Raw genomic sequence first — 16,146 nt, forward strand, 5'->3', positions numbered from 1 at the left:
CATCGACGCAGTGTGGTGTAGACACTGCAGTAAGTCGACCTAAACTATGTGGACTCCAGCTATGTTGTTCACGTAGACGGAGTTGCGTAGCTTAGGTCAACTTACCCCGGTAGTGAGGACAAGGTCTAAAAATTCATTGGGAGCATGCTAGGGCAGAAGAAAATCATTACAAGCTGACCCTATTTAGAGCAGCCCTGAAACTTCTCTACATTTCATCAATGGTTGAATCAACCCCCAGCAGCCTTGAGGATGAAAGGAGGCAGAAAGCCCTTAAGGTATAGCTGAGGATTTGACCCCTAGGCTCGACAGCCTAGCCTCTTCTGGTAAAATATGAGGCCTAAACAAAACACTGGTAAATAATGGATCGATCTTGATGAAACTCAGTGAGTGAGAGTAATTTTTTGATAGATATATGATACATGGAACCTTCCCCTAAGGTTCAAATGGTCCTTTCATAGGACATGTAATTACCAGGTTCAAGTCACAAGAAGATGTGGATCTTTTAGTAGCAGGGGACACTACCAAAATCTCTTTACGGTAAGGATAGTATTGCCGTCCTCTCTCTGTATTGGAGTCTCCAGTCTCGGATCCTGTGTGCAAGGGAACTGAGGGGGGCCAGGGAGGTACTGTCCTTAAATAGACATGATAGGGTTTACAAGGGGCTAGAAGGCACCTGCACTGCCCTTATGGGTACTACTAAGCAAAGTTGTTCAGCTTTAGCATGCTGGGTGTGCATATACTGGAGCGGAATACACGTCTGCACCCACATCTCAAAGAAGAGTTACAGTAAAGGTAAGAAATCATTTTATATGGTGCTAGACAACTTGTAAACTCTCTCAGAACTATGGAAAGACATAATAGTAGTCAATAGTAATAGCAGTAATTGCTCACAGAGAATCTGATGTATTTTCCATGGGATCATTTGAAATTTGAAATTAGACATGGGCATTTGGCACTAGTAGCACTGAACCCTTATAAGCAGTTAATAAAGGAATGGGAGAACTTAGAGTCACAGTTAGGAACTAGAATCTTCAGATGTAATAATCTGAAATTCAATATGGAATCAAGTCCTCCCTTTTCCCTGGGAATAAGGAATGACTATGACTCTATCTATAGGTGTTTAAGTAGGATATATCACTGTACTATCGAAGTGCTGCATACTGATTAAAAACTTAGTAGGCCAGATTCTCTGGTCTTTTCTGTTCTGTTTTCATTACCACAAAGGAGATGGATTCAGTTCTAATTCCCCTTATAGGGATTCTTTGCATAGAACACCATAGCCATCACCTACAACACTCTGTGGTCATTAGTGAACTGGATGTGTGTATCAACAGAAAGAGGAGCAGCGAGAGCTAATTGCACTCTGACTGTGCTTAACTGGTGGACAGTGTCACCGGGGCCAATAATAACGGGTGCAAAATAGAGTTGCTCCAAACTGTGCTGGGGCTAGTGCTGCAGCAGGAAATCGGGGAGCCGTACCTGACTTACTTATGCTCCCCCCACCCCCCCCACACACACATTTTCTACTGAGCACAGAAGAGGCTCAGGCCCAGTATCTGCCTGGTCTGTCAGTTGTAGGAGAGCTATGAGCTTGCTGATGATTCTCTGTTTTGCTCTAAGATTAATCTTGGTCTGGTACTTTTTTGTGCTCTGAATTTTCTTCCGTTTGTTTCTTTAGGGAATGTTAGGGCAAAGAAGTGTGGTTTATAGTGTGACCTCGAGGGTGGTTTGTGGGGCTGTTTGTTTTCTCTTGGTGGAGTGTTCCAGAGTCTTGGGCCTGTTGTTGAGATGGTTCTGGGTCCTGGTAAGTGTAGCATTTCTGAGGTCTGCTGCTGTTCTTGAAGGAAAAGCCGTCTGTGGAATCATCATGGGCCTATCCCAATGAAGACTTTATAATCTTAGTACTAGAAGCTTCATCAGGATGCAGTTGGACATGCAGAGCCAGAGCAGGCTGTTTTTTGGCTCATTCCACTTAAGAGACAGGTAGCTTTGTTCTCTTGCAGTTGTAATTTCATGAATTTCTTCTTTAGACTGAAATAGAGAGAATGTAGCCTGTGGGTGACAAATACTTGGTTAACTGCTGTGACCAAGTCTTTGTCCAAGAGATGTGGACAGAATCTTCCCACCAGAGGGTAAGTGAAGTGACCAGCAAAACTGCATGCTATCTTAGCTGCTGGAGAGCATGTGCTTACTAGCTTCTCCAAGAAATTTCAGTTTGCATTACTTCATATTCTCCTGGGTTTATTTTAAGCCATCTGATCTTCATGTGTGCTCCAGACACTGTTATTTATGAGACAGTAGTGACTGCACTGTTTGAACAGGATAGATAAAGCTGTGTGTCATCAACTTATGGTTGTCATTGCAGCCCATGGCATCTCCTTGTAACCTTAAAAGGTTATACACAGATGTTAAATAGGAGTAGCGATAAATCATTTAACCAGACTTACACCATTAGTATTTGTATTAGTGTTTGCATTGGGTAGCAACTAGGATACGGTCACAGTAGGACCCCAGTGTACCAGGCACTGTACAAACACGTAACAAAAAGCCAGTCTCCTCTCCACAAGGAGTTTACAATCCACAAGAGAAAATAGATTCAACAGAGATCTAGTAAGGTTACACTGTGAAAGAATGCTGTGTGACCAAATACATAGATTCATATCTTTTTCAGTTAGGAGAGAAAGAAAAGAATGTCAACAAAGGGAGGAAGTTAATATCATATGCTGTGTTTCTGATTGTTGCCTGAAGAAATGTCTGGGATACCCAAACTGATAAATAATGTGGTCACTGATTTCTAATCTCAGAAAATATATATATGTATAATATATATACACACCATAAGGATGGAGGCATCAACTCCATTGTCTACAAGTACTTTCAGAATTGCCAAGTCCTTTCTCGTGTGTGGCTGGACTGAGATCCAGAACAATAGCAGTTTGGCCCCTTTAAGTTCTTTTTCTTTTATAGTACATGTAACAAGCAGAAATCTGTTTCAATCCCTCTGATCAAATGCCACTATGACTGATTCCTCTTTTAAAGGTTTTATGGACTTTACTTATGAAATATGGTAAACTGTTCCAAGTAGATAAGAGATTTTTACATCTAGATTCAGACCCCCTTCTTCCTGCAAGGACAGCCAGCAGTCTGACATTTCTGAACCTTACTTGATTTTTCTAAGGATTCCATTTACTGCAGTTGTTTTATAACATGATTACGTTATTCAGAGGTGCAGTTTTTAGATAACTTGATAGTATTGTCTAAGTCCTGCACTTTTCATTATTATTTCCCATCTTGGCTTCCAGCTTAGTAAATACTGTATAGCAGAGATACCCTGAATTTAATTTGAACAGATGTGTTGCAGGGAATGTTTTAAGAATCTAGGAATGAAGTGGCTGTTCTGTAAACAAAAATATGCAGACCGTCATTGAAATCAGCAATTGTGCCAGAACATTGGAGGGTAGCCAGTGTTTTACCTGTCTTTAAAAGAAGGCTCTTGAGATGATCCTGGGAATTCCAGACTTACAAGACTTATTGTAGTATCTGGTGAACTTGTTGAAAGAATAGTTAAAGATAGAATAAAACACCTAAATAATTGTGATATGGTAGGGACTAACTAGCAAAGCTTCTGCAAAGGAAAATCATGTCCCACTAGTTTAATAGAGTTCTTTGAGCATCTCATCAGCAAAATGGTGGATAAAGGAGAACCAGCTTGATATAATTTGTTTGGACTCTCAAAAGGTCTTTGCCAAAGTCCCTAGGAAGATTCTATTAAGGAAATAAGTAGGAAGATGAGAAATTTATTTCATGAATTTGAAACTGGTCAAGAGACAGACAAGAAAGAGTAGAAATAATGAGCCAATTTTATCATAACAATTGACTAATAGCAAGTTGCCACAAGATTCAGGATTGAGATATTGAATACTAGGATCCAATACTAGGGTTAATGAGCCAGAAAAGTTGCTGGGGACCAAGGCCAGGCAGGGGTTGTGGGCTGCGATGGGGTGAAAATGCAGTGGTGGGTGAGTGGGGTTGGAGGCTGAGAGTGCAGGGGGCAAGCTGGTGGTGTGGAGTGCAGGGGACAAAGGGCAGGGCTGGGCAGGGGCAGCCTAGTGTGGGCTGAGCCAGTGTGTGGGGGCCAAGGTGCAGAGACCCTGACTCTGCCCAGTGGGAAGGAGCCTCCCAACTCCTGTGCTAGAGGAATGGGCATCCATGCTGCCCATTCACCTGGGTTCAATGGACAGGAAGCTGTCCTCTGCTGAGGCCCATGTCCCTCTGTGGCTGAGCAGGGGCTTGCTCCCCTTTAGAGCCCTGGGAACCTAGTGCCAACCCACCTGGAAAGGGCACACATTGGGGTCTGCCTTGTTACTCTTCAACCCAGCTGCTTGAAGTTTGGGGGTGGGGGGTTTAGCATCAAGGAAGACACTAGGGGTCCAAGGCCAACTTTTAAGCAGGTAGTAGGGGCGGCACACTGATGTTTTGCCTAGGGCAGCAGATCGGATTCAGTGGCCTCTGCCAGTGATTAGGCAGTTGGACTGTGGGGTCTCAGCTCAGGATGTGTTAGAGGATCCCAGCCAGGGGCAGTGCCTGGAGTCTGTTCAGGCTCTGGAGGCTTAAAGAACACAGGGATTCAGTTTGGATCTCCTCACAGCAGTCTGGTGAGTATCCAACAGGGGGAGCTCAGCCAGATCTGGGACAGGCTCAGCCAACAGTCTGGTCAAGAGTCTATATATGGCTGATACTCGACACAAATGTGCCTTCTATATAGATTTCCACTGGCATTACTTAATCCCCAAAGGAAATCAAGCACAAAGGAGGAACTGAAAAGAGACTGAGATAAATTTGAACGGCAGAGGTGCTTCAGGGGCATTTGTGTTAAGGTAAATTCAAGAACAAGCAGGCAACAGTTAAGCCTCAAAAAGAAAAAGGCATGAGAAAAATGACAAAATTCAATGGGATCTCCCTTCCCCGCCCTCCTATCCTAATCCCTCTCATCCCTTACTTCTCCTTTCCGCCATCAGTGAAACTGAGATCTCTTGTCTGTTCTCCTCTAATCCCTCCGCCTGCCCCAGCAACCTTATCCCATTTTCTGATCTCCCTTGCCACGCTGTCATCAGCTCCCTCATCTTTCTTCTCATCCTCTCCCTTCCCTGTGGTTCATTCTCTTCGCAGTACAAGCAAGCATCCTTTAGTCTCTCCCACGTTTAAAAAAAACTCATGGTGGATTCTGGTTGCATCTCCAGCTACCACCCAACCTCCCTTCTTCCCTTCATCTGTAGGTTCATTGAATGCTCTGTCTGCAATTGCTGCCTGGAATTCTTTTCCTCCACTTCCATTGTAAACAGAGATCCTCCTTTCTAGCTTCTGCTCACACCACTCCCACCAAAGTCTCTGACCCATCCTTGGCCAGATCTCCATCCTTATCTTGTGCTCCCCCTCATCTGTTTGTTATATCCACAGGTTGTGTCTCATGTTATAAATAGATCGTAAACTCTTTAGGGTAGGAACCATCTTTGCTATGTGTATGTTCAGCATGTGGTTCTCTAGGCACCATTGCAATACAAATATTTGATTTATTATTATTGTTTATTAGATATACCTGCTTTGAGGTTGAAATGTTCTTGGGAATACCTGGTAGTTCAAAGAAGGGGGGTGGATCTTGTTCTTAATCCTTCTTTGGCATAAGGAGTTGGGATCCTTCCTCCTCAATACTAATACAAAATTAAATTAGAGCTGGAAATTAAACTTCTTGGAGAGTAATCCAGATTGATCCATCACCCAGTTACCTATTTATAGTGTAAAATACTGAATTTGTAAATTTACAGTTTTGCAGAATTTGCTCTAACTGAGGTAGGGAGCTGTATCAAAATGTACCAGTGGATGAATACATAAATTCAAGTCCTGAATTAGTACTGTATATGCATTCTAAAGCTTATACTTTATGCAATATGTGCCGCCAATAAATATCCTGTTTAAAAGTTGGCCTGAATAAGTTATGAATCATAATATTGTGCTGAATAAATTCACTATCTCAAATAACTAGCTAAATGTAATTTTTCTTTATAGATGAGAGTCTGGAAGGCTCATGGCTAAACAGGAACGACACCATTCAAACTCCAGGGGCTCTGCAAACACCACAGCTCACTTCAACTGTATTGAGAGAGAACACTAGACAAATGGGAGAGCAGATTCAAGAGCATGAGTCAGAACATGGATCTGAACAAGATTTTTTACACAAGTATGTACCAAGTCGTTAGGCTCAAATGTATTGTGCTGAACAAGAAACACATGCTAAACAAAACAGTTGGGGTAGCAGTTATACAACATATTTGTGGTTTTACATTTGCAGCATATATTTTAGGGGGGAAATCTTTTGCCTGGTAGTTCCATGGGTTAGCCTGGTATAAATTGTGTCAAATATCATTTTTTAGATTCTCAGAAAAAAAAACTATGTTAAAACAAAGGTAGAAAGGGCATATCCATAATTTAGGGGGGAAATATATTACAAGGATGTTTGAAATTATCCAATGCAATAACAATATGATTATTTTAAGGCATTTTAGTGTCTGTGGCCCTCAATTTAGTTTTAACTGATTTTTAAAGACATGGAATTTTTCTTTTCTTTTTTCACCACCACAAGGCAGAGTTAAGGTTATTTGGGTGCCCTAACCATGCATTTTAATAACTTGAAAAATGTTTGAATTTCTTTTAAGTTTAACTTAAAAGCTCTTTTCCTAAGCTTATAATGCTTGTTTGGGGGATAATTATAACATGCCTGTAACTTATTTTACCCTAAATTACTGATCTTAACTCCAGCGTTTTTAGTTTGTCTTGGAATTTCCTTGGTTATCTTAATTTAAAAGTTCATACATGAACACTGAACAAGAAACTTTGAGAATGCTACTATATGATATTTCTAATACTTTGAAGATATGTAATATCAACCATACATTTTGTTTGTTTTTAACTTTTATAGGCAGATTCACTGGTATGCTCTGGCTGCTTTGTCATTCTGGAGCAAAGCAGCCAGGCCATACTAGCCAGTGAAACTGAGTTTACAGGAACTTTGTTTTGCCAGTGTAGTGCAAAGCCACCAGATTATATGCCCTGTTCCTCCTGTCTTGAAGTTGGCCTGAGAAGGAATTTACTGATGTGGCATCTAAAAATCATAAATACAAAATCAGTGTTGTGACTGAGTTAGTAATGCTACTCTCTGTGTTAGTCCCCAGATGCAGATATCTTGGTTGGGCCAGCAGAAGCTAGAAGATTTAAATCGAAAGGACAGGACAGGAATGAACTACATGAAAGGCAGAAGTGGTGTAAGGCATGCAGTGTAAGTGTTCAAACCACCAAAGATCCTCTCATGATGAGTAATTGAATCAATGAATCTGATAATGATGGACTTAACCCTGCCCTGTGTAGTTGCTATTTTATTAGGGTTTGTACAACATTTTATCTTTTTTTAATAGAAGCACGCTAACAGTTTTATGAAGTTGTTATGTGCATCAGCAGAGGGAGGGTGTGCTAAACTTTGGCACACAGCTCTGCAAGACATTGATCTCTCTGGCCGTATCCATCAAAGCACTTTAAGCATAAGAGTACTCCCACCAAAGTCAGAAGGACCACTCATATGCATAATCATTTGCTGAAGTGCTTTGCTGGTTGGGGCCAGAGTGCCCAGCACCTTACAAGATCAAGCCCTTAACGCTCAGGCTTGGGAATCATTTTTGGGTTCTGTTCCCAGCATTCCTGGTGATTTACTGTGAAACCTTGAGCAAGTCACAAGACCTCTCTATACTTGCTTGCCCTATTGTAAAATGAAGCTATTACCAGTTGCCTGCTCTGGAGGGTTGTTGTAAGGTTTAATGCTTCGAGTAGCGTCCCTATGAGTGTTCCACTTCCAGCGCGCATGCACCTCTTGAGCCCTTGATCAGAGATTTTCAGTTAGCAGCGTCTGTTCGACTCATGCATGCACCCTATGCCTCCTGGTACCAGACACCAAGGCTATATAGTTCTCAATCATCTCAGCCTGAGACAGAGCCTTAGTTGTGCACCTTGAGCATACCTTGGCTTTTCTATTTTTCTGTAGTTGTTAAGATAGTTAGAATTGTCAGTTGTTAGTACAGTTATATTAGTTAGATAAGTATTGAGAGGACTGTTTTTTCTCTCCTCTCTTCCCTTCAGGAGGCTTGTTTTTCCTAGCAGGGCATGCCTTCATCGCCAGGCTTCAAATGCTGCCTCTCCTGCCGAGAGGTTATACCTGTAAGGACAGCCACTCTAAGTGTGTCTGTTTGTTGGGGGACTTCCACATCTCCAAGAATTGCAATCTCTGCCTGGCCCTCAAGTCCAGGGCAAGGAAGAACAGGCAGATTAAACTCACACTATTGATGATGGAACACTACCTTGGGTCAGCTTTTGAGTCAGGCCAGGAGACACCTCTTCACATACCTGTCTCTGGACTGATCCAGTGCCCTTTCAACCTCAGCACAGGCATCCCCTAATAAGGTAAAGACTTTGGAGGCTTCATTGAAGACTTCTAAAAAGAGGAGCGCAGACTCTCACATTAAGGAGCCAGCTCTGAAAAAGCCCAGGAGAGTTCTACAGAAAGATTTAGTCTCCAAACCCTCAACCTCTTGACTTGGTATCACTGAGTTGAAGGACTCCTCTTCTGGTACTGGGGAGGTGGTGAAGTCCCAAAGCTTAAAGGAGAGAGACGGCTCCTATAGGGCTTCAGTATCCTCTACCAGCAAGGAGGGCAAACACAGGCATTCTGGACTGGCATGATAAAGTTCAGACCAGCTGTTGGTACCTATGTATTCGTCACCAAGCAACCATTGGTGCCAGACACCATCAGCATCTGCTTCAGTACACTCTCTCCATCAATGATACCATCAACTTCAGCAACTGTGTGCTCGGCTACTGCATCAGTAGCGATCTCCTACTTGGTACCACAAGAATTAAGATATACAAAGGATCTCTCTATAACAGATGAACCAGAGTCCCTGCTCTTTATGGTTACCAAGTGTCTCTCGGTAGCAAGACCTCGATCTCCTGACCACCTTCCTCTGGTAATGCAGGACTCTCCTCCACTTTCTGTGAGTGCTCCTCTTTTGGATGAGATGGAGGAGGATGAAGGAGACTTCCAGTCAATCTATTTCTGTTCAGGGTTCTCCAGCATATCCCTTCAGGAACCTACTCCCTGACAGTCACAGGGAAGATCATTATCAAGCCATGGTGGCACCAACCCTATATGCCATCCCCACTTCCACATGGGTCTCGCCATGGCCATACTTGGATCTCAGGGCTGCCTACTGGAAACAATTGGCCTGACCACTGGTATCATCTTATAGGGAGGCCAGAGTTATCTTCTCCCCAGCCAGCCCCCTCAAGACCACAGGAGGAGATGTTTGAGAAACAAGAAGCCAGGGCACATAAGGAGACCATCCCTCAAATACCTATTTCATCCTTTTCAGCTGAAGCAGTTGCCTCCACCATCATCCATGGCTGCTGATTTTCAGCAATTTTAAGGTTTCATAAAGAGGGTAGCTGACTCTTCAAATTCTACTTGAAGAGTTCAAGGATTCACAACACAAACTGTTGGATATCCTGCAGTCAGCAACACCCTTGAGTAGCATTACCCATCAGTGAGGCACTCCTAGATCTAGCTGAAACTGTACGGCAGACACCTGTCACTATTCCACCTTTGTGTAAACAGGTGGATAAGATATATTGCGTCCCCCCCAAGGATTCTGATTTTTTTTGTTCTCCCACCCTCCACTTGACTCCCTATTGGTGGATGCAGTAAATGAGCAAGGTAGGCAGCACTTCTCTAAGTCCACTGTATATGACAAAGACTAGAAAAGACTGGATCTCTTCGGACAAAAGTCCTATGCATCAGCAATCCTACAATTCAGGATCATGAATTATCAGGCAGTCATGGCCAAATATAATTTTTACAAATTCACAACTTTTATTGAACATCTGACACAGGAATATAGGGAGCAGTTCCAGTCCATCATCTCTGAAGGCGAATTATTGGCCAGAACTGCTCTTCAAGCATCCTTAGATGCTGCAGACACTGCTGCCCCGTCCATCTCCATGATGGAGTTATGTGCAGGGCATCATGGCTCCAAGTCTTGGAGTTTCAGAGAAAAGTACAGAACACTTTGGAGGACATCCCCTTTGATGGTTGTAAGCTTTTCTCAGGGACCATGGATGAGTCCTTGCACGTGCTGAAGGATTCTAGGGCTACTTTACAATCCCTGGGTGTATATATACATCTACAAATAAGAAAAGGTTTAGTAAGTCAGACTTCCCAGAGATTGTGTCCTCGATTTTCTGGATTCCATAGAGCTTCCGAACCACCAAAGGAAAGACAGGTTTCATAGAAAGAGGGCTGCCCAATTACCCTCCACAACAACCCAATCATCTTAGAAGCAGCAGTTTAGATGGGTTGGTCAAGAGTTTGAATCCTCCCTCACATCTGATTTTACAGCTGCTCCCATTGGCCTTCCTTCCTCCCTCTTTGGAAGACCAACTTTGCCTATTTCCAACATGCTTGGGGGAGGATCACTACAGGTAAATGGATTAGTAATGTCTGTTGGTCCGCTCATGCACTCTTGCTCCATCTCATAGTTTTGTCAGAGGCGATAAAGGGCGGGGTGGACCGACTGTGGCCTCAGTTCCTTATCTCTGCTGCATGGCCCAAGTCGGAGCCTCTGCTATTCTCTTGTCTCTTGTGATGGACTTTCTAAAACACAGAAAAAAGACTGTTTTATGCTTGTATATAGTTAGTATTTTTGTTGTTTTTGCAGTAGTTTAATCTTAGTAGTAGATTTTAGGCTTTTTACAGACTTCGGGATGCTGTTTACCGGTCTGCTTTCCCCATCACCCTCCCAGCACGCATATTTGGGTATTGGATTATGCCGAAGATGCTGGGGTTCAAGATCTGCGCCTCTGGCCCTCACTTATTCTCCATCAGTGATGATCACCAACAGTGTCTTTACTGCTTGGGAGAAGCCCACATTGCATCCAGGTGCAGTATCTTCCTCCCCTTCCCAAGCCTCTCCTTCCCCACCTGGGAAGGCCGGTTTGTACCTCAAGAAGCACCTCATGGAGGTCACCATGAGGCCACAGTCAGATCCAGGTGGGGGGAACCCCTCCCCTGCATCCCCATACAATGGCCTGAGTGAACTAGGAGCACACCTCCTACCACAGAGACCCAGTCTGGTTTCACTGGTACCAATGCTATGGGATCCCATGCTTGGGCCTACTCATGAGGCAAGAAAGCATGGCAGTAAATCTTCCTCCAGCCCCGAAAAGGAAACTGCACTGTCCACAACTTCCAGCCATGGAGAAACGGCATGTTCCAAGGCTCACAAGCATAGCAAGCAGTCACACACAATGCTGAACCCACCAATTCTGTCCACCAAGTCATATATCCCTTCCAGATCAGCACCACTAAAGTCAAGGGAACCCTCAGTCCTCCGTTTCAGCTCCAGTTCTGACTGCAGAGCGTGTACCATTGACACTTCAGTTGGCTCCTGAGCCTCATGAACTCTTTGCCTCGGAGGCAGTGACGTCTCCACATCTTCACGTTCAGTTGCCACCTAAGGGGGTATGCTGTCCAACCTTGGACTTCAGATCATGTTCCTGCCTGCTCCCTTACATGTCCTGTAGTTCCAATGGTTCTGACGGTACCACCGTTGGAACCAGGCTCTGACTTTCAGCAGCGGAGGACTCAGATAAAGCACAGGATCTGCCCCTTCTGTACCATCAATATAACTATCTGAAGGTTCCGCCGACTCAGTGGCAATGCTCTCCCTTTCTCCAGCAAAGGAATCATTGGTACCCCACTTCTGGAGGCCTTCCACAGCAACTATTGGATCCGCCTTGTTGGCTGTACTGGGGGACCTGACCCCAGTACCCGCATTCGGAACCTTCCCGCTCAGCTTGTGAGGAGTCCCCCATCTGGTTTCTTCAACTGTTGTTGAGTATGCATTCAGAATCAGTGTTGGAGGATAAACAACTTAGCCTACCTCCAATGGTACCACTGGAACCAGAGAGTTTCTCTTTGTCAGCCTTGGATATTGCAGTGTCTTCAGCTCCCTCCTCACCATCAGATTACTACTGCCAGTTCCAGGACCTTTTAAGCAGAGTGGCTGAACACCTCCACATCCCACTGGAGTAAGTATAGGAAAAACAACACCAGCTGCGTGACATCTTGCATGCCTCATTACTGACCAGAGTGGCTCTACCAATTGATGCCATTCTGCAACCAGCCCAGACTGTCTGGCATACTCCGGCCACTTGCACACCCACCCCAAGGGAGCAGAGAAGAGGTACTATGTATCTGCGAAGGGGTCTGAGTTTCTGTTCTCTCACCTCCCACTCAATTGCCTCATCATATAGGTGGCGACGGAGCAGACTCGGCAACAGCACCAACACTCCACCTCAGCAGACAAGGAGGGCAAACAACTAGACCTTCTGGGTTTCAAGGTCGTCTTCTCTGCCAGCCTTCAATTTGAAATCTCCAATTACTTGATTCTATTAGCTAAATACAACTTCCTTACCTACAGCAAGTTGATAGACTTTGCAGACAAGCTTCCTCAGCAGGATTGTGCCCGCTTCCAGGCTATCTTAGTGGAAGGGAAACTGTTCGTGAGGACGACACTCCAGGCTGCAATGGACGCAGCAGACACTTCTTCGTACAAGATGGCTAAGGGAATTGTCATGAGGAGGAAATTGTGGCTACATTCTTGTTTCTCAAGGAAAGTATAAAACACCATAGAGGACCTCCCTTTCCATAAGTCTCCTCTCTTCAATCAGAAGACAGGCAATTCCCTCCACTCCCGTAAGGGTTTCAGAGCCAATCTTCAGTCGCTGGGTATCTCCACACCAGCATCCAAGTGCAAGTTCTACCACCTGCCACTGACGGAGGAATTCAGAATTCCTCAATTCTTCCATCAGCGGCCCTATGAGCCTTCTTGCATATGATAGAAGATCCAACAGCCCCATCCTCTCTGTTCATCGTCATAGCCTTCAGCATCTCCTACTCAGTCTTCACAGAAGCAATATTTCTGAGTGCATCTAGAGAGCCGCCAACCAACTTGCCTCTTGCCATACACCCGACCCACCCCCTTCCGGGGGCATCTAGCACTCTTTTTATCAGCTTGGAGCATAATAATGGACAAGTGGGTTCTGGATGTCATTCAATGTGGCTATACAATCGAGTTCACAATGCTACCTCATCCACATCGCCCACCCCAGCCCCGTCTCAGAAACCACTCTCATGACAGTATCCTTGCCTTAGAAGTGGACTCCCTACTGAAAGGGGAGCAATAAAACCAATTCCTATGACCTATCAAAGCACAGGGTTCTAGTCCATGTATTTCCTGGTTCCCAAGAAGAAGGGCGGGTGGAGACTGATCTTAGACCTCCATGGTCTCAACCACTTCATACTCAAGCCAAAGTTTCATATGGCCATCCTAGTAGCCATCATACCTTCGCTAGAAAAAGACGTGGTTTATGGCTCTCGATATGCAGGATGCTTACTTTCATGTAGCTATCCATCCTACCCACAGATGTTTCTTGATATTCACGGCAGGCCCTCAACACTTCCGATACAGGATTCTGCTGTTCAACTCAGTACTGCTCCACAGGTCTTCGCCAAAGTTTTCTCTGTGGTAGCAGCCCTCTTCTGGAATCAAGGTGTCCTTATATTCCCTTATCTCCAATGACTGGCTGCTAGCAGCGTGATCCAAATGGGAGGTTTGAGCCTCGATCTCTGTGCTGCTCGTACTCCTCTCCTCCCAGGGGGTGAGCATAAATTGACTTTGATACTCACTCAGTCCCTAGAATTTATAGGGGCCTGCATCGGTTCACTATTGGTGCATGCCCATCTATCAGAGGACAGATTCCAGACCCTCCAAGAGTTTACTGACAAGGTGGTCTCCATTCCTTCTGTTCTTGCCAGGGCTTGCCTTTCCCTTCTTGGCCTGCACATGTTATCACCTTCACTTGTCTTCGCTTTCACTGCCTGCAGCTGTGGCTCCTGAGGGCCTATTTTCCCACGCATCATACCATAGACTTCCTACAGACAGTACCACCCAAGGTTCGCTCCTCCTCAGGTCAAGTCTGCACCAGGATACCATTCCTTCCGACCTCCTTGAACATGATGCTCATTACTGATGCATCACTTGCTGGATTGGGTGCCCACATGGGCAATCACTTGACATGGAACTTGGACTGCTCAAGAATCCTGGATGCACATCAACATCCTGGAACTTCAGGCCATGCAGAGAGCATGTTGTACACGTCTCCTATCCATTCACTCCTTTCATGTTCTTATCATGTCAGACAACACCACCACTATTTACAGCATCAAGAAACAAGGGGCCATGAGGTCACCAGCACATTGTGCAATCATTTTGGGGATTGGTGCATTACCCACAAGATCCTGTTGTCAGCAGCATATCTTCCCGGGTCTCCAAACATAATTGTGGAGACTCTCAGCAGGAAATTTATGTCCGATCATGAATAGGAACTCCACAACACCATGGTCGCATACATTTTCAACCTCTGTGGGACTCCAACCAGAGACCTCTTCACTTCCCACGCCAACAGCAAATGCCCACAGTACTGCTCACAGTGGGGGTGGAGGGGTTGGGACCCTCTCCCAAGGTGATGCCCTAGTCATACACTGGTTGGAACAGATCAGTTATTCCTTTCCTCCCCTACTGCTTCTGCCATGTGTCCTACACAAGATCCAGCAGGAGAGAACGACCATTGTGATCACCCTATTCTGGCCTTGCCAGTTCAGGGTTCCCCTCCTTCACTATATGTCAGTGCATCCCCCACTTCTGCTGGTTGCTTCCCTGGAACTCCTCACACACCATGGTGGCAAGATCAGATATCCTGATCAACAGACATTTCACCTACGAGTTTGGTTTTTGGGTGGACATCTTCGTTAGAGCAGTACAAGACATCATTTCGAGTAGCAGAAATGAGTCAGTGAGGTGGTCCTATAGGGCCAAGTGGAAGCGTTTCACCTCATGGGGCCCAGCAGAGGGGTCTTGCCTCTGAGGATGTAGACATCCCTCTTATTCTGGACTATCTCCTGTCCCTGAAGGTGTCAGGACTCTCTCTCAGCTCCATCAAGGTGCACATAGCTGCTATCAATGCCTTGCACCACCACCACCTGCCATGGAGGGGCACTCTGTCTTTACACATCCCTGGAATACCACATTTTGGAAGGGCCTCCTACGGACTTATACACCTGTTCAACCCATTTCTGCCCAATGGGACATCAATCTTGTCGTCTTGGTGTTGGTGAAATCATCATTTGAATCTATGGCCTACTGCACCCTGTCTCTCCTTTCCATGAAGGTCGTCTTCCTGATAGTTATTACTTCCGTGAGAAGGGTAGGCGAACAGGGGGCCATGATGGCAACCCCCCCTTTGCCACATTCCATAAGGACAAGGTTTCACTGCACTTGCACCCCAAGTTTCTGCCAAAGGTTGTATCCTGCTTTCATCTCAAGCATCCCGTACACTAACCTTCTTTCTTTCTGAAGCCTCACACCTCAGCGGAAGAATGGCACCTTCACTCCCTCAGTGTCCATAGGATCCTGGCCTCCTACTTGCATAGGATGAGATAATTCAGAAAGTCCCCTAGACTGTTTGTTGCTCTAGTGGAAAAGATTAAGGGGCAAGCGATCTCCACTCAAAGGATTTCTAAGTGGGTTTCGGGGTGTATTATGCTCTGTCACTTGTCAGGACTGTCTCCACCCCTTGGGGTATGAGCCCACTCCACAAGGGCACAAGCATCAACTATAGCCGTGCTTCATGACGTATCATTTACAGACATATATAGGGGGGCCATGTGAAGTTCGGTATGTACCTTCTCTTCCCATTACGCCTTAGTATGAGACTGCAATGGATGCCTCGTTTTCCTGGCTGTTCTCCCATTTCACAGTTCCATCGTCTTCCTCATATCCTTATCCTAACTAGGTGGTGGTTGTTAATCACCCTCAGTGGAATACAATAGGGACCATCATTCAAAGAGGAAGAAGCTGTTACTTAACTATAACTGGAGGTTCTTCAAGATGTGTGGTCCCTATCTATATTCCAATCCCGCTCTCCTTCCCC

The 16,146-nt window shown here is 45.0% G+C and overlaps 1 protein-coding gene across 4 annotated transcripts in view; it reads left to right on the plus strand.

Annotated features, from left to right (window-relative positions):
- The window catches only part of STAG1 (stromal antigen 1), a 379,263-nt gene that overhangs the window by 355,682 nt on the left and 7,435 nt on the right, over positions 1–16,146 (plus strand). For all 4 annotated transcript variants that reach the window (XM_038415259.2, XM_038415257.2, XM_043492802.1 and 1 more), the window contains 2 exons: positions 6,064–6,235; positions 7,220–7,330. In XM_038415259.2, the coding sequence (XP_038271187.1) occupies positions 6,064–6,235; positions 7,220–7,330 (283 nt within the window). The remainder of the gene's footprint in view (positions 1–6,063; positions 6,236–7,219; positions 7,331–16,146) is intronic.

This window comes from Dermochelys coriacea, chromosome 9, assembly GCF_009764565.3.
Source record: "Dermochelys coriacea isolate rDerCor1 chromosome 9, rDerCor1.pri.v4, whole genome shotgun sequence".
Classification (NCBI taxonomy): Eukaryota; Metazoa; Chordata; order Testudines; family Dermochelyidae; genus Dermochelys; species Dermochelys coriacea.